General features: G+C 53.6%; 1 protein-coding gene across 2 annotated transcripts in view; it reads left to right on the top strand.

Annotated features, from left to right (window-relative positions):
• The window catches only part of Foxp4 (forkhead box P4), a 53,363-nt gene that overhangs the window by 23,504 nt on the left and 5,744 nt on the right, over positions 1-24,115 (top strand). Inside the window, exons 3-13 of one of the 2 annotated variants that reach the window (XM_036167781.1) lie at positions 9,133-9,228; positions 15,990-16,112; positions 16,495-16,581; positions 18,031-18,178; positions 18,305-18,518; positions 18,743-18,847; positions 19,472-19,559; positions 20,452-20,535; positions 20,680-20,848; positions 20,933-21,009; positions 21,732-21,833. In XM_036167781.1, coding sequence (XP_036023674.1) covers positions 9,133-9,228; positions 15,990-16,112; positions 16,495-16,581; positions 18,031-18,178; positions 18,305-18,518; positions 18,743-18,847; positions 19,472-19,559; positions 20,452-20,535; positions 20,680-20,848; positions 20,933-21,009; positions 21,732-21,833 — 1,293 coding nt within the window. The remainder of the gene's footprint in view (positions 1-9,132; positions 9,229-15,989; positions 16,113-16,494; positions 16,582-18,030; positions 18,179-18,304; positions 18,519-18,742; positions 18,848-19,471; positions 19,560-20,451; positions 20,536-20,679; positions 20,849-20,932; positions 21,010-21,731; positions 21,834-24,115) is intronic. The other variant, XM_036167782.1, reaches the window with a different exon arrangement.

Consider the following 24,115-nt stretch of genomic DNA (forward strand, 5'->3'; position numbering starts at 1 on the left):
GGGTCTCAAGTTTCAGAACAGTCTGGGCTACTTGGTGAGACCCTGTCTCAGACATAAGCAGCTCTGGGGCCCTGGAGATAGCTGAGCGGGAGAGTTTGGATGAGAGCCAGAGTTTGGATCCCTAGTATCTACATAAAAGTTGGGTGTGGTAGAACAAACCTATAATCCCAGTATAGTGTGTTGGGGTGACCGGGAGACAGGAATCCCAGGAGCTGGCTGACTAGCTGGTCTACTTGAAACTATAAGCCCCAGCCAGGTTCAGTGAGAAACACTGTGTCTAAAAATAGGTGGGAATGGGAGGGGGCGGGGAGCTAGGGGTTGATACAATTAAAATACATTGTATACATGTCTGTAATCCTTGGAGAATAGATAAATAAAAATTTTTAAAGTAATGTGGCAAAACAATTGAGAACATCCCAGTGTCAACCGCTGTCTCAACATGTGCTCCTGCACAGGTGAACACACACACACACACACACACACACACACACACACACACACACACAGAGGCATCCCCACTGAGCATGGTAGCACTTCAGTCCTTAGGTACAGGAGGAAGGCCGCAGAGAAATTCAAGGTCATCCTTAGGTACACAGAGTAGGCTAGCCTGTGTCAAAACAAAAGGAAGGCTGGGGACTCTAACTGCCCCCCCCCCCCCTCCGTGCTTGCTGGAGGCTGAAGTCTGGCCGTCTGTCCTGCCCTCCCAGGATCTCCCAGCCCCAGTCCCTTTGTCTGTGGGTCCCTGTCTCTTTGGTAAACAAGTCCTGGAAATGCAGTCCTGGCCTTTAGGAGTAATGAGTTGAGAGACAGCCAGACAGGGCGAGTCAGAAGCCAGGCAGCTGACAGGACTTTAGGCTGGAGCAAACAGTGCTGAAGAGGCTAGCCACGTCACTTCGGAACAAGAGCTGGTGCTCTGTTTCCACGCAACAGCGGCTGGGACCTTGTTTAAACAGAGGTGAGGGGGCGACCCAGCTTAGCTGCCAGGCCAGTTCTGGCTGCACAGTCCCATGCTGGCTGCCCCATTTCAGTATTTCCCGGAGCCCTTAGTACTAACAGAGCCACTGGAGAACCAAGCTCCATTATCTCCCTGGGGCTTCCCCACATTTTCCACAGCCACGCTCTCTGTGGAGACTATCCTGTAAAGGTGGTGTGGGAGGGAGGACCACAGACCTTTCAGAAACTCTAGGCCGTGATGATGTAGCTCAGTTGGTAGAATGCTTGCCCCATGTAAAGCCCTGCTGTATAAACTAGGCATAACATCACTCACAGACCTGGAACACCAGTACTTGAAAGGTGGAGACCAGAACACCTGAAGTTCAAGGTCATCTGCTACCGTATTGAGTTGGAGGTCAGCCTGAGCAAGGCACAGTTGAGGCTTATTTTGCCTGTGCTACTGAAAATGCTGTGGGGACCCACAAATACCCACCGGGCTTGGGCTGTGAGAGGTGTGCCCCTGCCCTGGTTTTGGAAGGTCTTAGGGACTGGTCTGGTTTGCTGGCAGACAGCTGGACTTGGGGCCAGGAGGACTGAACTGGCAGGGTGGGGGTAGGCAGAACCAATGGCCACTGAGCTGAAAGGCGTCCTGGGCCCCCAGAGCCAGCGTTCCTATTGTCCTTGGGTTGCAGGGGTGACAGGTCAGAGAGGGTCACCAGGGGGTTGCCTAGCGTCTGGGAACTCCCACTTGCAGTCGCCATGGCAACCGGGCCAAATCCCACCCCGTCGCATCCTGTGAGGAGATTCAAAAGGGTTGGGGGGCTCAGCCCAGTAATGGGCTTTTAACTCACCCCCTCCAAAGAGATGGGGGTTGGGGAGTCAGGGAGCTGGGGGGAGGGGAGAGGAAGAATGGAAAGAGCTTTTCCTCCATCTGGCCCTCTTCTGCCAGGCTACTTAGGAGGACTGGGTGGAAAGGGAGCTTCCCGAGGGGATCAGCCCCGCCCCACCGCCCACAGGCTGCCAACAGTTGTCTGAAGCCTTCCTGCTGGTCAGGGCTGTATCTTCAGTACTCCAGCCTCACGCCCTGGATTCCTCTGCCTTAGCTTTGATCCTCTAACGAACTTCCCTTTGTCCATCTGGAGATGGAGTCCCCCCCACCAGAGGAACTGGGGTGTGCAAAGGAAAACCACCCAGGGGTGGGGAGCGGTTCAGAACTGTACCTTAGCACAGAAGAAGTCGATAGGGAGAGGTAGATGAGAAGGGGTGGGGACTGGAGGGGATGGGGAGCATGGCTACCACTTCCTGAATTAGTAAGCCAAAGGCCAGCCTATCTGCCAAGAGGTAGTCCCTTTAGGAGAAAGGAAGGGGCCCAGAGCCTGGGGGAAGGACCCCTGGCTTTCCTCCAGGAGACTCATACAGAGCTTCTCCCCTCTGGCTCCCTGATGTTACCTTCTTTCCACAGAAGCCAGGATTAGTCCCCACTGAAGAGGTCTGTTTCTCCTGAGGGCAAAGGGCTTAGGGTGAGGGTTGAAGTGGAGAGGGCTGAATTCCAGTCATCCATGGGCTCCCCTGGAACCTACAGTGTGAGCTGGGGTTGCTCTGAAATGCGCTAGTGGGATCCAGCCCCTGAAGAGGTGGCTGGGGCCAGGCAGTGTGGAGCAGACCCACTTCTGGAGAATTCTACAGCTAAGACAGAGGACCTGACTGGGAACCATGCCGTCCACCCCTGCTCTTTCACTGCTTGTCGATGCCTGGATGCCATCCCCTCAGACACTGGACCCCAGCCCTGCCTCTCCCAGCGCCATGGCACGCTGGCTTTGGCTGTCACTGGGAGTCAAGCTGTGCTGGTACCTGCAAGGGCAGGATGCAGGAGCTGTCCAGGGACAGAGTCCTTTCTATGCCACTGGCCCACGGCTGCTCTGCACCTGCTGAGGCCAACTGGCTGTAGTTGGCAGCAGGGGCCCTGAATCTGGACTGTCCTGAGGATGGATGTCTCCCACCTGGGAAGGCCTGTCTGTGCCTGGGCTTCCCTGGTTTTTATGTTAATAGTTCTAATTTGAGAATGTGCCGATGTCATTTTTACGAGGTTGGTGTAAAAAAAAAAATCAACAGCCTTTTCCAAAATGCTTTCTTAAAAAAAAAAAAAAAAAAAAAAAAAAAAAAAAAAAAAAAAAAAAAATCCAAAGGAAGAAAAGTAGTAGAATCACTTTGGGGGTTTATAGTCTCCCCACCACCCACTCTTTGCCCCCTTCTCTGTATAATTTCATCTTTATGCCTCTTCACTGGAGGAAAAAGCCTTCCTGGTCTAGAACCTGTGTCTCCCTAGGTTAGTTCAGTCTGTGGTGGTTGCTGCTTACCTCAGGCCTCTGACCCTTCTCCCTGGCATTCCCTCCTTTGATCTATCCAAAATTTTTGAGGGATGGATGAGTATGTAAGGAACACATATTAGACACCTGCTGTTTACTAGCAGGGGTTAGATAACACTTTCTGCCCACCTGTGCCAGGTGTTGAATGAGGTAAATGTCATTTGAAGCTCTGGTGTGGTGGCGCACACCTATAATGCAAGCATTTGAGACACAGAGGCAGCAGAGTCACGTGCTCCAGGCTAGCCCACAAATAACAAGGCTTTGTTGTAAAGAACAGAAATGGATGTCGCTATCGAGATGGCTCAGTGGTTTAAGAGCACTGACTGTTCTCCTAGAGGACTAGGGTTTGATTCCCAGAACCCGCATGGTGACTCACAACTGTCTGTAATCTGATGCCCTCTTCCGGCCTCTGTGGCACCAGGATGGATGTGGTAATGGGCAAAAACAAACAAACAAGACCATACACATTAAAAGAAAAAAATATTAAAAGACAAAACCAAAATGGATTGGGGCCATGACTCAGTCAAATAAAGTGCTTGGCATGCAAGCATTATTAAGACCTGAGTTCTAAAAAAAAAAAAAAAAGACCTGAGTTCTAGCTCCCGGTGCCCATTTAAAAAGCCTAGACTGTCAGTGCTGGAAAGGCGGAGACGGTAGTTTGGCCAGCTAGCATAGCCAAATTGGCAGACTTAGGAAAAACCCTCGTCTCAAAAAACAAAGGGAGAGCTATTGAGAGGATTCGGGTGTTGAATCTTTACTGGTATGGTTTCCACATACAGGTACATGAGCGTGTGCATGTGTGCATGTGTGTGCATGTGTGTGCGTGTGTGTATCAGCACATATAGGAACATGTACATACATGTTCAGAAGAAGCCAAAACAAACACACAAACAACAACAAAAACAACCCTGCCTTTATTTACTTAGTTCCTCCATGTCTGTCTCTAGAATTCAGCCTCAGCCTGCTATTTGGTTGAGGGGGAGGAGAGAAATAGACAGAGAGTATATCTAGAGAGGTCTTGCTGTGTGGCCCAGGCTGGTCTCAAACTCCAGATCCTCCTACCTTGGCTTCCGGGTACTGGAATTAAAAGCACGTGCCAGCTGGCTGGCCTATGTATAGTTTATGATATACCTCATGTTTTGCTTTTTCTACCTCGGGGCCTTTGCACCTCTCTTTTTCAGCCTTGAATCTTCTCCCTGGGGAGAATTAGTCGCTTCTGCAGTGAAGTGTCTCCTCAGAGGTCTCCCTTGGCCTTGGCCGTGTTTTATGTAGCTTGCTGTCCTCAGCATAAGACTTAGCTGAGTCAGGTTTGGCCTGTGTGTTTGTCTGGTGGTTGTATCAGCCCACTAAACTAGAGAGCTCAGACAGTTAAGAGTTCCTCCTTGAACTTGGTGGTGGCTCCTGGGACAATAGGTCAGTGACTAAATTGTCCTGGGCCTAGAGCTGTCAGCCTCTCCTAAGTTGCTTCTGGATTTGAGGCTCGAGGAGGTGGTGGGTGGAGACAGCACTCCTGGACACCTTCTGGGGCCCCTTCACCTGAATCTAGCCTGCCCTCAGCACATAAGATCAACACAGGACCAATAAGGTGGCCCAGGGGCTAAAGGTACGTGCCCCATTTATGTGAGCTTAGTGGTCTGAGTTGATCACGGAAGCTCACATAAATATCAACAAATGGAGATAGGGCTGAATTCCAATTTTGCCAGAAAGTTTCCAGAGACAGACAAGAAAGTGTGGGTTTCCGGAGTTAGACAAAGTTTAGGGCTGACGCTCAGCGCTGCATGTGAACACAGCCCACTGATATGGAGTCTCCCATTACCTGCTGGCCTGTGCTCATTTTTCCTGCTGAGTTCAGCCTTAGGTCTGGTGGACTTTGGTTCAGCTTCTGCCACTGTGCCTCTGGGTGAGCCCTAGGTCCCTTCCTGGATCTCCATGTTCTTTTCTTTTTCTTTTATATGCATTGGTGTTTTGCCTGCATCCATGTCTGGGTTTGAGCCGTTACCTTAGTGCGAGGATGCTCCTGGACAGTTCTGTTAGCTTCTGCAGAGGTTCTTTGGCTCTGGCACTGTGGACCTCTTGGCCATCCTGACACCACAGAAGTGCCTTGGGTACTACAAAGCTCTTTACAGGTTTAGCTTTTGAACTTAGGATCACCCCCTGACAGCCTTCCATACTTAGCCTGGAACAAGGTAGACTTTGTGTGCAGGAATTATGCCTACTGTGTGTTGGGGGTGGGAAGCTCACAGCTGAATTTGACAACATCCATGCTCTTAAGGGGCTCTGATCCAGTCAATTTATTGGGTAAATAGTTGCTGTGGAACCCTGCCCTCCTGGAGTTCGAAAGGGGAAAGCCAACTCCACAGAGTTATTCTCTGATATTCCCGCAGTGGCTCCAGTTTGGTCAGCATCAGTAGAGAAGGTGAGCTGGGCTGTGAGGTCAGGGCTGGTTGTTTTCACATCTCAGAGGCTGTGGGTCCAGTGGTTTATTTAACCGTCAGTGGCAGGGGCAGAAGACATTGGCACTTGGTACTTTACACTGATGAGTGAAACTAGGAATGCCTTAGACCTGCCTAGCCCATGGGGGAGTCTTCAAAAAGACAGCCTAGGTTGGGGATGCCCATGGCTCCCAGAGCACACCATCCTTAGCCAGGTGCATGCACGGCATGAAGTAGAGCCCAGGACAACAGTTACTGCCCACACACCCACACTGCATGGTGTGTGACATGGTGTGTGCATGGTGTCATGGCCATCTGAGGAGGGGAGCTTAGACCACAATCCTGGAATCTGTCCACAGCCATCATTGGACACCTTCAGTGTATTCTTTAGGTGCTACTACATTCCAGATAGGTCAAGGCTGGAAAGGAACTTGCTTCGTCCCCGTAGGTGAACCATCCCTCCAGGCTGTGTGGGAAGAAGGGAAGGAGGCAGTGAGTGAGTGAGGTGCCTGGAGAGCAGGTGATCAGCTTCTGGGGCCCCTGCAGCCAGACCCCGACCTTTCCTGTTGACTCCCAGCACAGTCCAGTGTTCTGCCTGAGCCGGGGACTATCTCAAGCCCTGTCAGCTCCCACCTCTCACTTCAGGAGAGGTGCACACCACAGGAGCACCTCTCCTCCTTGTCCACTTGATGAGCAGACCCTCCAGGACTCCAGGACTGTCACCTCTGGGAGGCCTGCTCAGAGCTCCACAGCACGGAGTCCTACCACATGAGGGTGCCATTGATGGTTCAGCTCCCTACTTAGTCCTCAGTCCTGTAGAGACCCCCTGCTCCCAGCAGGGGAACACCCGTGGGCAGGACCACCTACCACCTAGCATGACCTAGCACACAGTAGGTACTTCATTCACGCTAAGGAAGGAGGGAGAGAAGAAACAGATTCCCTGTGGGGATAGAGAGGGAGGAGTACCCCTCACCTAACTCAGCTGGCCTGAGGAAGAGCTCCCCAAGACAGGGTGGAAGAAGGGGAGGGAAGTTCATGAGGTGGAGAGTGGAGGGCCTGCTGCTTCCAGGAATGAGATTGTAGGCCCCGGTCACACACCCCTCCCCACCCCCCCCCCCCCCCCCCCCCTGTAAACCTTGTAATTTCGTGCTCCAGGGAACCACAAAGAAAGAGAGTTGGTGAGGAATGAATTCAACCCCTGGCTACTGTGCAGCCCCAGAAACTGGGCCAGGCTCTCTCTCCACCTTCCCCAGAACCCTGCTGTTGTCCCCCCACATCAGGGTTTGTCCCCTTCCCACTGACTAATGTCTCTTGAATCCCATGTGCTGGTCAGCTCTGGGGTCAACCCCCACTCCCACCCCTTACCGTGTCTTGTGTGCCATCTTCCCCCTAGAGGACAAGAAGCAGTATGGTTAGACGTGGAGGCCAGTAAGAGCTAGACTGTGACAGAGGCCAGAATTCCTTCCTGGGGGCTCCTAGGCCACCCCCTGCCTCTCCACACCCTTTACCACCCTCTCTTCCTGTAGTTCCTCGGAATCTCTTGACCCAGGGAGGTCCAATTTCTGCTTTCTAAAGAAAACCCTTCAGGAGAGGCAGCATCTTGACTCCGCCTGGAAGTCTGGGCCATTTGGAGGGCGGGGCTGGGGGTGGTCAGGCAACAGGGCTGCCTAGGAGGCCGCGCGTTCCCATAGATACACCAGTGAGTATTTAGATAGTGCCCTAAGGTAAACTAGACTGAAGTCCCAGAAAGCTGTGCCAGTCAACACTGTGAAGGACCACGCAGGTGGATTGTATATATAGTTACACTGGGTACACAGTGGGCGCTCAGAGGGTGTTTGCTGAGCTGTGAGTGTCCACCACACATCCATGGTGGGGCTGGGGCTGGAGGTGTGGCTCAGTGGTAGAGCGCTTGCCTGAGGAGCTGTAGGAGGCCCTGGGCTTGATCCTTGGGAAGAGGAGGCAGGGAAAGGAGAGAAAAGAGTTGTACCTTAAAGATGCTGGGGTAGGAGAGTGGAATCCATGTGAGAAAGAAACAGGTGTGTGTGCCAGGGTGTGAGCCAGCTACAAGTTGGGCACCTTCATCTAACAAGTGTGGGCCGAGTGGAGTGGGTAAGTAGAGAGCCACCTGGGGATTGTTGAGAAGAAAAGGGTATACACTTCCTGAATGCCAACGAGGCGCCAGCCTTGGTCTTGATTCCGCAGTGGGTCGTGTCCCAGTTTTACGGATAAAGAGACATAACCACCGAGAGATGGGATGACTTACCCAAGGTCACAGCCAGTCAACTACAGAGCTGGGATTGCAGCCCATATGTGCCCAGTGCCAAAGCCTTGCTCCAGGGCCTGAATACATCTGCTCTGGCTCTCTAGGAGGCCTTTGAGGAACCTGGAACTGACTGGACAGGTCCCCACTGCCACCACCTCCACCTCCAGGTCTCGGGGACAAGGCCTTGGCTGGGTCCCAGAGGAGCACATTCCTGGGTTGACCCTTCATTCTCCTACCAGACTATCACCTATTCATGGGCTGTACCCCCCACTCCTCTTCCCCCACACACATCCCGTTCCTAGGATCCCCTTGGCTCAGTCCCTTGTCACTGGCCACCAAGCCCAGGCACTCACATGACTGATCGCTTAGACATGGCCTTCAAATCCGATTGGTTTCCTCGGGCCCCCAGACCCTTCCCCTCCACACCACCCCCACCCCCCACCCCCCACCTGTGTGCCCTAGCTTCATGGTAGTACCCTCCTGTAGGTAGCTTCTCAATGGACACCACCTCCTCCCCTCCTTAAACCTCAGAAGCAGGCTTCCGGGGCTGGTCAGTTGATCTTGGAACAAGTTACTGACTTAACCTCCTAGAGATTTGCTGCCTCATCTGGAAGAGAAGGCTGCTAAGCCCTAACTCACAGCTTTATAACCGAGGATCAAGAGCTTGCATCTAGCCCTGAATGATGCCCAAGGATCTCTTAAGTTCAAAGTCAGCCTGGTCTTGAACATAGTGAGTTCCGGGGCAGCCATGGCCTGCCTCAGAAACAAACAGATAATGTGTCTGAAGCACCAGACACATGGTTCTCAGTAAAAAGTACCCACCATTCTACCTCCTGCACCTTCACCTGGAGCCCTTTTGACCCTTGACCTTTGCTGTCCCAGTGGAAAACCAATGGACACTCCGACCCCTGGGTGAGTCCTAGAAGACTGCTGTGATTCTTACCATAGCAGTTATCAGCCTCTCCTACCTCCATCCTTACCCCAAACCCCTGGACCTGTGACCCTCCCTCATGACCTTTGGGTGTTCCTCTTTACAGCCCGAACCCCCACCCCACCCCCTTCCGCATACTCATCCCTGATCCCAGCCACTTCTGAGGGCCTTGCTGGGGCCAGGCACTGACTCAGCCCTGTCTTACAGGCTCTCCAGGTGGCCCGGCAGTTCCTGTTACAGCAAGCCTCCAGCCTCAACTCCCCCGGGAACAATGACAGCAAACAGTCGGCCTCTGCGGTGCAGGTGAGGGGGCACACCCACCCGCACTAGGCAGGGTCGGGACAGAGGACAGGGGCTTGGGGAGATGCTAGGCACAGGGAGAGGTCACAGACCCCTCAGAGCAAGCCCGCCTTCCCAGCCCCCACGCTCCTGAGGAAGTACAGTCCTTGCAGGGCGGGCCAGAGGCACTAACACCTCCGTCTCCACCTGAGCGGCCAGGCCTGCGGCTGCCTAGCTTCTTTGTCTGCACCTCTCTGGACCTGACTCACTGGGGTTCCTCCCGCTGGCTCTCAGGCTGTCCCCCTTCCTCCCCACGTGCTACCCCATCCCTAAGCTGGGTCTTGCCCCCCCCCCCCCGACTCCTCAGTTGCAGAATCACTGAGTCCCCCCCCCCCATCTCTCCCCGTCTCTCCCGATTTCCTGTCTCTTGCCGTCTGTCTCTTGTGTTTTCCTTTGCACAATCTGCCCTTTTTCCCTTCTCCCCTCCCCCAGCCTGTCGGCCCATCTGGCTGGCTGGAAGGGGAGGGGAGCGGCAGGAGGTGGGGAAGCCTGGCCTTCTGTTTACCTTTTGTGTCCCAAAGAACTCGGGAGAATCGAAGTCTGGGCCCCAATGGGTCACTACTCTGGCCAGCCGCTTCCTCCCAGCCGCCCAAGCCCCCTCCCCGCCGGGGCAGAGCGGGTAGCTGGGACAGAGGACTGGATTAAACCAGGCTCTGAAAGGAATTTAAGGAAGGGAATGGGGTGAGCACTGTGCAGAGTTGTTCCTGAGTCCTCTGAGGCCTGAGGGACCTGGAGAATTTAGGGGGCAGGGACATAAGATAGACTCAGGGTACTTGAAGGATGCAGCATGGTCCTGGAGAGGGTTCAGTGCTCACAGGCAAGTTATCTATGCTTTTTTCTTTCTTTCTTTTAAGCATATGTTTGGAAAGTGCTTTGAAAAAGTTCAAGGTGCCAGACAGCTGTGCAGCCGAGGCCCTCGGTGGCCTCAGAGCAATCTAAGCAACCTGAGAGTTCTTAAGAGTGGGGAGCTGGCAAACGGTTGTGGTTGGGGCGAGGAGGGGGACAAAGTCCGGAAAGGCAACAGGGAGGAGGGAAGGAGGGAGATCTCAAGGGGAGACAGTTCTCATGGGGTGTGTGACTAGGTCACAGAGGACGAGGGGGACCCCCCCCCCCCCCGTGGATTTCTCTGGGTCTCCAGCAGCCCTCCCCTTGCTGGCCTGGCTTAGCACCTCCTTATAAAGCAGGGAGGTGAGAGCTACAGGGCCCCCCAACACCCCCCCCACACACACACACATTCCACAATGGAAAGCTCAAGTGAACCCAGCGGGGGACTTTCCAGCTGGGTGCTGGGATGGTTATCTGAAGATCACTTCCTTAGGACGCCTTCCCCTGCCAAAGAGAGCTGCCTCCAAGAGAGAAAAGGTGGCCCTTGGCTTGCCTTCTCACCTCTCAGAAATCAGCTTCCTCACCCACCCAGCAGATATCATGTGTTTGTGTTTGTGTGCATATGTGTATGTGCATGTGGAGGCCGAGATTACTTCACGTGTCACCCCAAGATAGTTTCAGAATCATTACCACCTTCACAGCCAGTCTCTCAGTGGCCTGGAGCTCAGCAGTTAGGTTACACTGGCTGGTCCCAGAGGTAGGGGTGGAAGATCAAACTTAGGGTCTTCTCAAGCATTTACCAAATGAATCACCTCACCCCACCCCATCCCCTACCAGCCTGGATGCAGAGTGAGTATCCAAGGCTGGCCCTCTGCAAGTATCACTGTCCTCATACCCATGGGAAAGCTGTTATTATTGATCCATTTTCAAATGAGAAAGCCAAGGCTCAGAGAGTATCTAACTAGTCAGAGTCACTCCATGCCCTAATTCCTGTTGCTGTGATAAAAGGCCCTGACAAAAATCAGCTCAGGGAAGGAAGGGTTTATTTGGCTCACAAGTCCAAGTTATATTCCATCATCGCAGGGAAGTCGAGGCAGGAACTCAAGGCGGCACATCCCAGAGGCAGAGAGTACGGATGCATGTGTGCCTAGCGTCAGCTCGTCTTCTCTGCTCTATCACAGTCCAGGGAATGGTGCCAACATGCCACTCACTTCCAGGCTAGGTACACCCTCCCCCGCCAATCAATTAGTGTAATCAAGACAATCTCCTACAGGCATTCCCAAAAGCCAACCTGATCCAGACAGTTCCTCATTGAGACTCTCCTCAAGTGATTCTAGACTGTGTCAAGTTGATAGGCAAACTGCAACACCCTACGAATAAGGGCAGAAACTAGCCTGAGCCCAAAGTTCTGCTCCATGTGGAACCTCAGTCAGTGAAGCACCTGTGCCACTCAAGTCCCTGGGGTCCCTGAGCTTCTTCTCCCCAGTCCTGTTTATCCTGGGGTCAGGTCTGCCTCCCCTGCATCCCACCCCACCCCATCCTCACTGTCTCTGAGGTGTTGTGGGAACTGTCCTCAAGTAGGACCCAGGGTTAATGAAGAAGCGGGATGCTTAAGGGCCCTTTAGCAGAAAGGATGTGCTGTGGATTTGGGACTTGAGTGATGTGGGTAATGAAGTTGTTGGGGTCCCATGGCCACATTCTGCTCCTGGACAGGTCACTTGTCCCTCATTTACCATCTTCCTGCAGCTACCCTCAGTGAGCTTTAAAGCGGTATTAAGCCCGAGGAGTGGCCCTCGCTATAACTGGAAATCAATCTCAGAAGGCTGTGAGCAGGCAGCCAGGAAGGAGTTCGAAGAGGCAGTCAGGGCCAGCCTGGCTTCTTTCTCAGCCCCACAGTTCTGGAAGTTGTGCCTTTTCTTTGGTTTTGTGTTTTATGGAGGTTTTTTAGATTTGTTTGTGTGTTTGTTTTTGTTTAAGATAGGGTCTCATGTAGCCCAGGCTGGCCTCCAGTTCTCTATGTAGATATAGATGAAGATGACCTTGAACGTCTGATCCTTCTGTCTCCGTCTAGGATTACAGGCATGCACCACCACACCTGGCTTATGTAGTGCTAGGCGTTAAACCCAGGGCTCTGTGCGTGTTGGACAAGTGTCTACCACTGAGCTACACTCCTGCCCTCCCTCCCATCCCTGTTTTAGTTTGTTCCTTGAAACAGGGTCTTATTCTGTAGTTTTGATTGGCCGGGAATTTACTAAATTGCCCAGGCTGACCTCAGACTTGAGGTAATCCTCCTGCCTCAGACTCCACGTGCTGGGATGACAGGCACCAAACCTCATTCCTGGCCACCACTGTCTTTCTGAGTCAACTTCAGATCAGAATTAGCCTGAGGCTCTTCTGGTTGTTTGCAAGGGGGTAGACCCAAACCACATGGCAGCCTGTGCCCCATACTATTCCCTCTTACCAGGGACCCCAGAGTCTATCCTTTGGGAGTTGAATTTGGATCCTCCCAACCCTTGGCCCCTAGTTAACGTTTCCTCCATGTCAGGCACCGTCTTCATTCCTCCTAATCAGGCCGCCTTAGCCAGCACTCTGCATTCGAGGTAGGTGGAGGACTGGGGCCTGAGCAGCGCTGGCAGTCGGCCATCACCATTGCCATAGTGCTATTGATCCTTCAGCCTTGAGGCAGGGACTCCCAGCTGGTGAGCCCTCCAGTGCCCGTACTAACACCCCAGCCCAGCGTGTCTGCAGGGGTACTGTGAGAGCGCGTCTACTCACTTTTCACAACTCCAGGATGGGCATGGTGATAGCTGGGCCAAGCCATCTCATTGAGTCTATTTGGGCTCCATTTGGCTGGCCACCTGGAGATGAGCACACAGGGTGAAGGCCATCTCCAGGGAGGCTTCTGCAGCCAGCTGCTCAGCCAGCTGACAGGGGGCCTGGGGGCCAGAACGCCTTCTCAGGTCATCTCTTCCATTCCCACCTCCAAGTCAGAAAACCCCAAAGAAGGCTAGGCTATGTCCTTGGCTCCTTTCTGCCGTCAGTCATTCCTGTCCTGGTGCCCAGTAGGGTCCTTGGGGTGTGTCTGCCCGCCCTCTCTCCTGACTTCTGTTCCGTTCTGGCATTGGTTGGAACAAGTGACCTGGTGAGTTGTCCTGAGTGACCCCTGGGATGTCCTTTATGCTCCACTTTGGGGCTCCAGTCCTTTGGGGATGGGGGCTGGTTGTTTGACCTCCACTGTCTAAATGGAGATGGTGTACACTTCTCAATGGTCGCTCTGGACATTTGGGGAGGTAAGACCTGCTAGAGGGCTTAGCCACCTGCTTGGCACCAGCTCAGTCAGTAGCAGCATCATTTTCTCCAATGTGAGGCTGAGAAGGGATGATGTTCAGATCCCAGGCAAGATGGAAACAACGATGCTTATTCACCTTTTCAAGGAGTAGTGATGAGGGCCAGTGAGATGGCTCAGTATGTAAAGTGCCTGTCACAGAAGCCTGGCAACCTGAGTTTCGAGCCCCTAGAACCCATGAAAAGAGAATCAGCTCCCAAAAGTTGTCCTTTGTGGAGGGGAGACACATAATAATAATAATAATAATAATAATAATAATAATAACAACAACAACAACAACAACAACAACAAGATTAGATTAATTTTTAAAAAGAACCAGCTGGGCGGTGGTGGCACATGCCTCTAAACCCAGTACTTGGGTGGAGGCAGAGGCAGGTAGATCCCTGAGTTCAAGGCCAACCTGGTCTAACAAGTTCCAGGACAGCCAAGGCTACACAGAGAAACCTTGTCTTTAAGAAACAGAAAATGAGGAGGAAGAAGAAACTTCACCCCAGAAAGGTTCTCTCTAAGGCTAGGCTGCTGAGGTGTCAAGACCCACAGGCTGAGGGACCTAGGGCTGGGCTCAGTGGAAGGCGGCCAGCCCTGAGCCTGCTGGTGGATGCCCAGAAGCAGGTGGGTGGCAGCATAGAGAACTCAGGCTGCAAGCACCCCAACACTGAGCCCATGGGCAGCCTTCCCTTCCTCCTGTCATGGGGAGCCCAGCTGAGAGCTGACAAGTCTCAGCTCCCAGTTTGAGTTCGGTGACCGCGATTCCTAGACCTGGTGGTAACTGTTTCTTTTCTTTTCTTTTCTTTTCTCTTCTTTTCTTTTTTTTTCTTCCCTCCTTCTTTCTTTTTGGTTTTTCAAGACAGGGTTTCTCTGTATATCTCTGGCTGTCCTGGAACTTGCTCTGTATGTAGATCAGTCTGGTCTTGAACTTAGAGATCCGCCTGCCTCTGCCCCCTGAGTGCTGGGATTGAAGCTGCATGCCACCACCACCCGACTAAATTTCTTCCTATTATTATTAGTTTTCTCGTCTGGATCCATGTCTCATGTAGCTCAAGCTGTCCTCAAACTCAATACATAGTCAAAGATAACCTTGAATTCTTGACCCTCCTGCCTCCGCCCTTCTGGTATTTGGCATTACAGGTGTGTGCCACTGCACCTGATTTTATACAGTGCTGGCGTTCAACCCCAGGACTTTTTGAATGTTAGGCAAGTACTCTACCAACAGAGCCACAGCCCCAACCTTGGGATTAAAGCGTCAAAGAGGGCAATCATCCTGAGATCTCAGCCAATGGCCCTTCAAGTTAGACTAGCCCAGCCCGTCTGCCAGCCTGTGGTGGGACACCATCAGAGCACCTGCTTGCCACTATAGGACTGTGTAATGGCCTAAACTGCCTTGCTGTGACTGAGGGAGCTCAGAGAAGGCAGGGCTATGGGAAAATATGATGTCATTGTTTCTTGTCTGAACCATTTTGCTGTGGCTGAATCCTCTGCCCCTTCTAGAGAGTGCTAACAGGCTCAGGAGGTAGGAAGCTGCTCTGCTTGGGCTTGGGGAATCCTGAATTCATTTCTTGTAGCCCAGTTCCTGTGTTTTATGTTTGAGGACAGTGATGTCCCAAAGAGGGCAAGTGACTCTAAGCCTGTTGGCCTGCTATGCTTTCTACTCCACTGTAGATATGAGTCCACTCACATGCACATCTCCAGAACGGTCCCAGCAGTGTGTGCTCTCTGGGCCTCTGCCCTGGACCACCATGTGTGCCATGAACACAGGTGTTCAGAGTGAGTCCAGCTGGGCTCATGCCAGCGTGGGATCATGTCAAGCTTGGGGGAAGACAGGGTCTCACTGTGCACTGGCTGGCCTAGAATTTGCTGTGTCCACCAGGCTGACCTCAAACTCAGGAGATCTGCCTGTGTGCTGGAATTATAGGCCATCACCACCATGGCCAGCAGGTGGGATACTTTTGACTTGTCTCCCAGCTGCTCCTAAGCAGGCCACTTTGCTGGGATCTCAAACATAAGTAAGAGCTGGAAGTAGCCCAGTGACCTGTTCCGGTGCCATCTCATCTCCCACATCTGGGACCACACATCCCTCGATCACAGCCATTTATTATTGGTCATTGCTATCCACTAGCCTCTGGCTGCTGTTATTGTTACTCCTCTATAGCCTGAAGAGGTTGACACTGTTAAATCATATGTCCAGAGACAAAGCTCTGTGGAGAGCAGTGGCTCATATCTGTGATCACAGTGTTTGGAAGACAAGAGGAGTCCAAGGCCAGCCTGGGCTCGAGAGTGAAAATATTTTTAAATAAAACAAATAAAGTATAGAGGCAAGGGCCTGTAATCCCAGCACTTGAGAAATAGGAAGATAAGGAGTTCAATGCCAACCTGGGACACGTGATAGATCCTGTCTCATCACCACCTGCAAAAAAAATATCATTTCAAACAAAAAGTCAAAAGAGATGCAGCCCCATAGGTGGCAGAGCCAGAATATGAACCCAGGCAGGTGCACTGGAGAGACGCTCTGCCGTGCCCTGGGTACTACCTCTGACTGACGGGGTGCATCCCACAGGTGCCTGTGTCTGTGGCCATGATGTCGCAGCAGATGCTTACTCCGCAGCAGATGCAGCAGATCCTGTCACCTCCTCAGCTGCAGGCCTTGCTGCAGCAGCAACAGGCCCTCATGCTCCAGCAGGTAAGTCTAGCCCCAGGGCAGCATCCTCCACTCCCTCCCTGAGCCTCACTGAGGACCTGTGCTGTGGCAGAAACCAGAGAGACTGCCCAGGCCAGACGGGTCTGCATTCCTCTAGGGCTGCTGGGAGAATCCTCAGCTGTCTCCCACCCTTCCTTCCCACGAGCTAGCCTCCCTTCTGTCTTTAGAACTCTGGGGGAGCAGGGTGAAGCAGTGGAACACCATGCCCCCATCCCCCAACACACACTCTCAGTGACATGCCGAAGAGTTCAGCTCTCTCTCCCTGCCTGGCCACGTTCCTGGAACTCTCTCATGACCTGCCTGCAGGAGTGGGGCTGGGTTGCACCTAGCAGCTCCTGGAAACCGACCCCTCTTGTTCCCTCAGCTGCAGGAATATTACAAGAAGCAGCAAGAACAGCTCCACCTGCAGCTCCTTACCCAGCAACAGGCTGGGAAACAGCAGCCCAAAGAGGTGAGTGGCTGCAGAGCCCAGCCCAGATGTCCCCTGAGTTCTCCAGTCCCAACAGACAACCCAGTCTTCTTCAGTCTGATCAAAAAAAAAGCCTTCTGGGAATAGTAGAAAACCAGGAGAATGTTGGGAGGGAGGGTTCAAGAAAGAAGTTAGGATGGACATTCACATGCCTCCAATTCTTTACCCTACCCATTCTTTCTCTCTGTCCCTCAAATTGTACTGTCTCTGCGCATGTGTTTAGAAGTGTGTGCAAGTCATCAGATGTGTCTGGTGGCCTTTGCTTATATCCAGTGGACTCATGTCGTACCATCCTGCTGCCCACCTCGTCCGTTGGTCAGCCAGCTGTCTCATCTGGAGGACCCTCAGCAGTGTACCTCCCTGACCTTAGCTGTCCTAGCTCCTGTCCTGTCCCATGATGCCTTGGGCAGCCTCACCAGTTTACTGTCCCAGCTCCCCAGCCCAGCTCTGCCACACACAGTGCCTCCTGAGAGGTGACCTCAGGTCCCTTGTGTCCCAGGCATGTCTCCTTCCTGACCAGACTGCCGCCCCACTTCAGGTTACCCTTCCCAGCATGCTGCTCTGGTGGTCACCAGCCATTCCCCACCCCTTTGGCTCCTCCAGTGCATTTTCAATTGCTCCAGATCTGGTTTTGAATCTAGGCTGTTTAACCTCTTGCCTCAGTGACTTACACACCAGCCCACTCCCCAGGGCAGGCAGGCAGAGATACCCTGGCCTCTCAAACATCCAGAACATGTTTGGCTCTCTGGGCTCAGAAAAGTTGCTGACAGCCTGACTTGTCAGTGCCTGTGTGAAGGACTGAGAGGGGAGGGGTGAGGAACGCACACGCAGGGAACCAGGAGCTTGTGTTGGGGCGATGCTGGTGTCACTGTTCCAGGACTCGGCTGAGGCTGCTCAGGTCCCATCCACTCCTTTAGCACTGTGTCTAAAAAGCAAAATAGGATGGGATAGGGGTGCAAAGTCTCCACCACCCTAGAAGAAGGGGGGCCCTGGGCATGTGGGAAGGGTCTCCTCCAGGTGGGAGTGGTCCCCAGATCTGACAGGCTCATCTATCACTGTGATGAGAGCCCCCACCCCCACCCAGGCGCACAGCTGCGGTGTGCATAGCCGAAGCTGCTGCTGCCGAAGAGGAGGAGGTGGAGGAGGAGGAGGAGGAGGGAGAAGGGAGGGCGTCGTGCTGCGTGTCTGGGTCTGGCTGTGTGTGTTTGCGCGTGTGCGTGCGTGCGTGCATGCGTGTGTTTACTGCGAGAAGGCATGCAGCCCTATGGAAGCTGGGCCGGGAGCAGAGAAGCTGCAGCGGCAGACGCCGCCACCACGACAGCTCCAGGGGCTGACAGGCCCTGGGAGGGGGTGGCGGCAGCGTGGGGGCCAGATGGCACGGCTGAGGCCAACGGCACCCCTCTCTGCCCACCCCCTCGGGCTCCCTCCCAGGCTCTGGGGAACAAACAGCTGGCCTTCCAGCAGCAGCTCCTGCAGATGCAACAGTTGCAGCAACAGCACTTGCTCAACCTGCAGAGGCAGGGGCTGGTCAGCCTGCAGCCTAGCCAAGCCTCAGGGCCCCTCCAGGCCCTCCCGCAAGGTGAGCAACGCCCCGCCCCGCCCCCCCCGCCCCCCCCCGCCCCCCAGCCCCGAGCTTTCACCAAGCCCCGGGTGAGGCACAGGCTCTGTGTTGTGCTCGCAGCCAACCAGCCTCTCTCTCCTGCAGCAGCCGTGTGCCCGACAGACCTGCCTCAGCTGTGGAAAGGCGAGGGTGCCCCAGGGCAGCCTGCTGAGGACAGCGTCAGGCAGGAGGGGCTGGACCTCGCCAGCACAGCTGCCACCGCTACCTCGTTCGCCAGCCCCCCCAAGGTCTCCCCACCCCTCTCCCACCACCCCTTACCCAACGGACAGCCCACTGTGCTCACATCTCGGAGAGACAGGTATGGATGGCCCTAGGGCGTAGCACGTGCCAAGGCCCTGCTCTGGGTTGTACCTGGAACCCCAAGGGTGGCAGGCATCATGGTGGGGACTGAGAAGAGGGAGGGGCTTGGAGCTCAGGGACCCAGGAGTTCACCTCCTTCCTTGGGAGTCGGACAAAAGCTGGACCCAGGCTGCTGAGGAGGAGCCATTGGGCTCTGACCACTACCTTTTCCTCCACTTCTAGCTCCTCCCATGAGGAGACCCCCAGTTCCCACCCCCTTTATGGACATGGAGAATGCAAGTGGCCAGGCTGTGAGACCCTGTGTGAAGACCTGGGCCAGTTTATCAAGTAGGTGTCACCCAGCCTCTCCCTGAAGGGCCCCTCTCTGTCCAGCCCATGGTACCTCTTGTCACCTGCAGTCCTAATGTCCCAGCTGAGCTGCGGAGTGGCCTAGCTCTTCCTCTGCTTTCCCACCCCCCATCTTCCTTCTGGCAGCTTCCCTTCCCACCCCAGAACAGGGGTGTCAGTGGAGGAAGCCTATCTCTCCACATCGTGGAGAGTGATGGCCAGCCGAGGACAGGCAGGGTGGGAGGCGGACAGGCGCTGGCAGCAGGCGGCCAGCCGCCACCACAGTGCCAAGCTCTGTCACTGACTGATTAACTCCGCTGTCTCCCGGACCCTTGCAGCATCAGGGTCAAACAAATTGTTTTCACGCTTCGTCAGAGGTTTACTTAATTAGTTCATTTGCAATTAGATCTCTCTATAGCCCGGTTTTAGCTAAGACATCAAAGGAGGCTGAGGAGAAAGCTTCCTTAGTCGCTGCCCTCCACTCCTTTGCTCTTCTTTGTAGCTCTTATTGTCTGCTTTTCTGGCGAAGGGCTGGCTGACAGAGTTGGGCTTGGAGGATGGGTTGGAGGGGTGAAGTCAGAAAGCCCAGGGCTCACTCTCTTCCCTGACCTCCTCCTCTCTAAGACACCTCAACACAGAACACGCTTTGGATGACCGGAGCACGGCCCAATGCCGCGTGCAGATGCAGGTGGTCCAACAGCTGGAGATCCAGGTGTGACCCGAGGGTGTGCAGGGAGGGTGCTGGGAAGGTCCTGTGCTCAGAGCCAGCATCTTAGGCTCTCTAGGTCTTAATTCCCATAGTGTGAGATGTGGACTGATGAGTTGTGAGGGTGAGCTGAGTTTGAGGCTGTGTGTGCAGTGCGGTGTTTTATATGCTGTGTGAACACAAGACTAATGTGAGTGGCTAGCATACACCTGCTTTGTGCCATGCTTCTTCAGTCTTCCACGTAGCTCCAGGAATCCTCAGAGAGGCTGTCAAGCCTGCACTGATACCATGTGACTCAGGCACAGACACTTTCAAGTGGCCACTCAGTGAATGGAGGAATTGGGATTAGAGCCAGGTGTCCTGGCTCCTGCATGGAGTTCTCAAGAGAGTCAGTCAGCCATCCATGTTTATCCATCTCTGGCTCCTAACAGGGCACCCTGTGGAGAGAGGATAGTTGTAAGATGCATCAAATTTATGAATGGAGAGAGTGAATCATTCATCCATTCCCACATACCTCTCAGTAGTGAACCAGGCAGGCACTGGGGTTGTTCAACCACAGATTCTGCTTTCCGTGGGGAGAAAGGGCACATTGCTGGTTGGAAGAGGCCATCCATGTGTAAGTATGGTATAGACTGAGCCTAGAATGCCCACGGAGAAAGGGAGAGAGTGTCACATCCTGGCGTGGAGGTCCAGAGGGCAAAGAATGCCTGAGGCCTTCAGAAAGTTTTCAGAAGTAAGGCACAGAGGAAACAGATGTTAGTGTGTGTGTGTGTGTGTGTGTGTGTGTGTGTGTGTGTGTGTGTGTATCCTGAGGAGTATCCTGGTGAAGGATGGCATGTAGGGATAAGGACCTATTCCCTTCCCTCACCATGTCCCTCCTCATCTGTATCTTTCACAGCTCGCCAAGGAGAGCGAGAGGTTGCAGGCCATGATGGCACATCTGCATATGCGGCCTTCAGAGCCCAAGCCCTTCAGCCAGCCAGTGAGTACCCCACTTCCCTGCATGCCCTGAACCCTTCCACAGCATACCCTGGCCTTCAGGGGACAGTTCCTTGGGTGCTTTTTTTAGCACCTTCCCCATGGCTCACAGCTGAACCCAGTCCCTGGCTCCTCCTCATTCTCCAAGGTGACCGTCTCTGCAGACCCATTCCCAGATGGCCTTGTGCACCCTCCAACTTCAGCCGCTGCCCCTGTCACACCCCTGCGACCCCCGGGTCTGGGTTCTGCCTCTTTGCATAGTGGGGGCCCTGCTCGCAGGAGAAGCAGCGACAAATTCTGCTCCCCCATCTCCTCAGGTGAGGCTGCTGTGGGAGGGGTGTTCCCCCCCCCCCAGGCGGGTACCCAGTCTGGCTGCCTCACCTTCTGCCTGTCTCCCCCAGAGCTGGCCCAGAATCATGAGTTCTACAAGAATGCTGATGTCAGGCCCCCCTTCACCTACGCCTCCCTTATCCGCCAGGTACGTGTGGCAGGCAGGAGGAGTGGGGAAGGCAAGGTAGTTGTCCTCAGGCCTACCTGACCATAAGGTCCCTACCTCCGAGAGGATCCTGGGGCCTCTCATCCAGTCTTCCTCCTGCAGGCTGTGGCTTAGGTTGCCTGCAGCTCAGAGTATTTTCCGGTTAATTTGTACTGTGGTATCCACAGTGTCATGCTCATCCTGCCTGCATACATACACTTAGCCTCCTCCCTCTCTGTTCCTCCTCTCCTGTCCATAATCCTCATGTTCTTAATGCTCACATGATATTCATAAACACATGTGTCCATTCTGTGGGACTTCCTGCAGGTGTGCATTCTCTCACACTCTCAGGGTGCACTTTGCCCAAATAAGGACAAATTCCCAACTGCTTCAAGAGTGGTGCTTCTTTGCTTCCTCCAGATAGGGCACGTGAAGCCCTGTTTTCCCCTCACCCTCAAGCCCAAAAAAGGCACCTATGTCCCATGTGCACATGTGCAGCCTCTGGAGGCTGGGCTTCCAATATCCTCAGCCCCCTCCCCCCATAGCTCATTGGCCTTGCTGGGACACCCAGCCCGCCTCACAGAGCCCTGCATCTACCCATTGGGTCCACATACACACTGCAGTGGGCCTCCTCTCCTTACGGGTGAGTCAGGGGCTGCATAGAAGGGTGAAAACCTAGGGCTGTGAGCTGAGGCTGAGGCTCTCTGCTCTTTCCTTGCCTACAGGCTATTCTGGAAACCCCGGATAGGCAGCTGACTCTGAACGAGATCTATAACTGGTTCACCAGGATGTTTGCCTATTTCCGAAGGAATACTGCCACCTGGAAGGTGAGGTGTGCCCTCTGTCCCCCCATCCACACTTACTTCTTAAACTTCCATCCCAGTGAGACCAAGTCTGCCACATTGCCTGTCCCTCAACAGTTCGGCAGAAATAGCCCACCAGGGCCACACACACCCCACTTTTAGCAGGAGGTACAGAGTGTTCATAACTACCCCTTTGTGAATCAGGGACTTGCCATATTGTCTTAAAACCTGGGTTCAAATGATCACCCTGCCCCCACCTCCCTGAGTGCCAGGATTACAAGTGTGCGTCACCACACCCTGTTAGGCAGTGCTGGACACAGAACCCAGCCCTGTGTGTGCTAGGCTTGCCCAGGGACTTCCTTTTAGTAATCTTAGCCAGCCTTGTGTTGTCTCTTTAATGGGAAGAAATGAATTCTTTCTTCTGTGGCATTTCTAAAGTACAGAGAACTCAGCCATGTGAGAACAGGCCTCAGATGGGTGAATTCTTGGTAAGAGGTCCTGGGGTAAATGCACAGGGACTTCATGGGTCTAGATTCTGGAACTAAAGGTTCATATGATGTCCAGGAAGAGGTCGCAGGTATATGGCCCAGATACATGGGTGGACTGAGGCCCATGGACCATTCCTAGGGACACAAATGGGCCCTCACACGCCACCCAGCTAACCTATGTAGCAGGAAGATAATTGCCTCTATCTAATTAATCGTTCGACGCTTTCAGTCCTAAGCATTTCCCTAGGAGACCGGAGGAATGCAAGACCCTAGGAAAATGGGACACAGAGACGTGGGCTGGGGCACTCAACCACTCTGTAGTCAAGATAAGGTGTGCATGCGCACACTCTGTGTGTCTTGCACTATACAGTAAGGTGGGAAGGTGATATCTAAATTAAGAAGGAGGAGGAGGGGGGAGTATTGGCCCCTTCAGGAAGTCTAGACACAGGAGGGGGCGTCTCTATCTCAGAACTCTAATTGTATCCCTGGCTCTCGAGTCCCCCTGCTGGCCAGTGAGAAAACTGCAGCGAAACAGACCGCCTCCCTTCTCAGTTCTCACAGCGCGTGTATCAGGCCCTGGGGCCGGGCACTGCCAAGCACCAGGTGCGGTCCGTTGTAGCCCAGCCTTTTCTACCTTGGTAATGTACAAAGGGCTATTAGAAGGGCCTATCACATCATCTTCCCTTTCCTATGCCAAGCTCTCAAAGCTTGGAGAGACTATGTGACTGGGACAGCCATTCTGATTGGCTATGAGTGATGTCACTTCCTGGCAACCACAGTTCTGCTATCTTTTTGAGCCAACATCGCGTTCTGGGACCACCTGGTCCTGCCTCCAACCTCCAGGCCAGGTCGGAAGGCAGGCTTTACAAATGATACAATCACATCACATTAAACTTGAAGTTTAATTAGTGTAGAGCCTGGTTTCTGTGTGGAAGCAGGCTCTCTTGGTTTCTCAGTGGCTGTGTTAAAACAACTCATCTGGTCACTTTGTCTCTGTTTCATCCCTCCCACACACTGGTTCAGATACACAATGTGTCTGTGTTGCTACCCACACCACCCAGGGGCCCACACTTGACACATCCGGTCAGACTATCTTGGCTTGAGATCTACATTGTCCTTGAGAGTTTTCAGCCAGCCAACTTCATTCGTGGTATTGGGGAAATGCAGCCTGTGGTTTCTTCCCTCAGATTCGGTTCCATTTTTTTGCACATCCTCCGGGTCATCTTCCTCTACTTTATTTGGGTTTCTTAGTCCCCACCCGCACCCCTTCTGGCCCCCATCCATAAGGTGATGCTGTCTACTTTAGACCCCAGGCATCCAGGCTTGGGAGTGGGTGTGGGCCAGGCTAGCTGCCATTTCTTGGGGACAGAGCGACCATCTGCCAAGCTGATGGTCCTCACCAGCCCTCGCATAGCCATCCCCTCCTAGGGCCTGTGTTGTGGGCCCATCCTTTTGTTTACGCAGCCTCCGCCAGACCCCTTAAATTGCCGTTAATGTTTCAGCGTAACGAATTAGTCTCTCATCACGAATCAGGCTTCGAAACGAGGGAAAAAGCCCCGGCGAGGCCACCCTCGGAAATTGGGGTCATTCTCATTTGCAAAGCGGAGGATCGGAGCCCCGTAATGCGGGCAAATTTATTCCGAGGCAGGAGCCCCGGCGTGATTAGGCCCTTTGTAATTATCGCTCCGTGAGATTCCACTCCAGCCGCCCGCCTCCCTCGTGGATTAGCAAGCGAGTCGGAAAAATACACAGGATTTAATTAGAGGCAAATTAAAATTGGTAATGAAATCGGGCCAGTTGCAAGAGGCAAGAGTTGGG

The sequence above is a fragment of the Onychomys torridus genome, chromosome 18 (assembly GCF_903995425.1).
Source record: "Onychomys torridus chromosome 18, mOncTor1.1, whole genome shotgun sequence".
NCBI classification, from domain to species: Eukaryota; Metazoa; Chordata; class Mammalia; order Rodentia; family Cricetidae; genus Onychomys; species Onychomys torridus.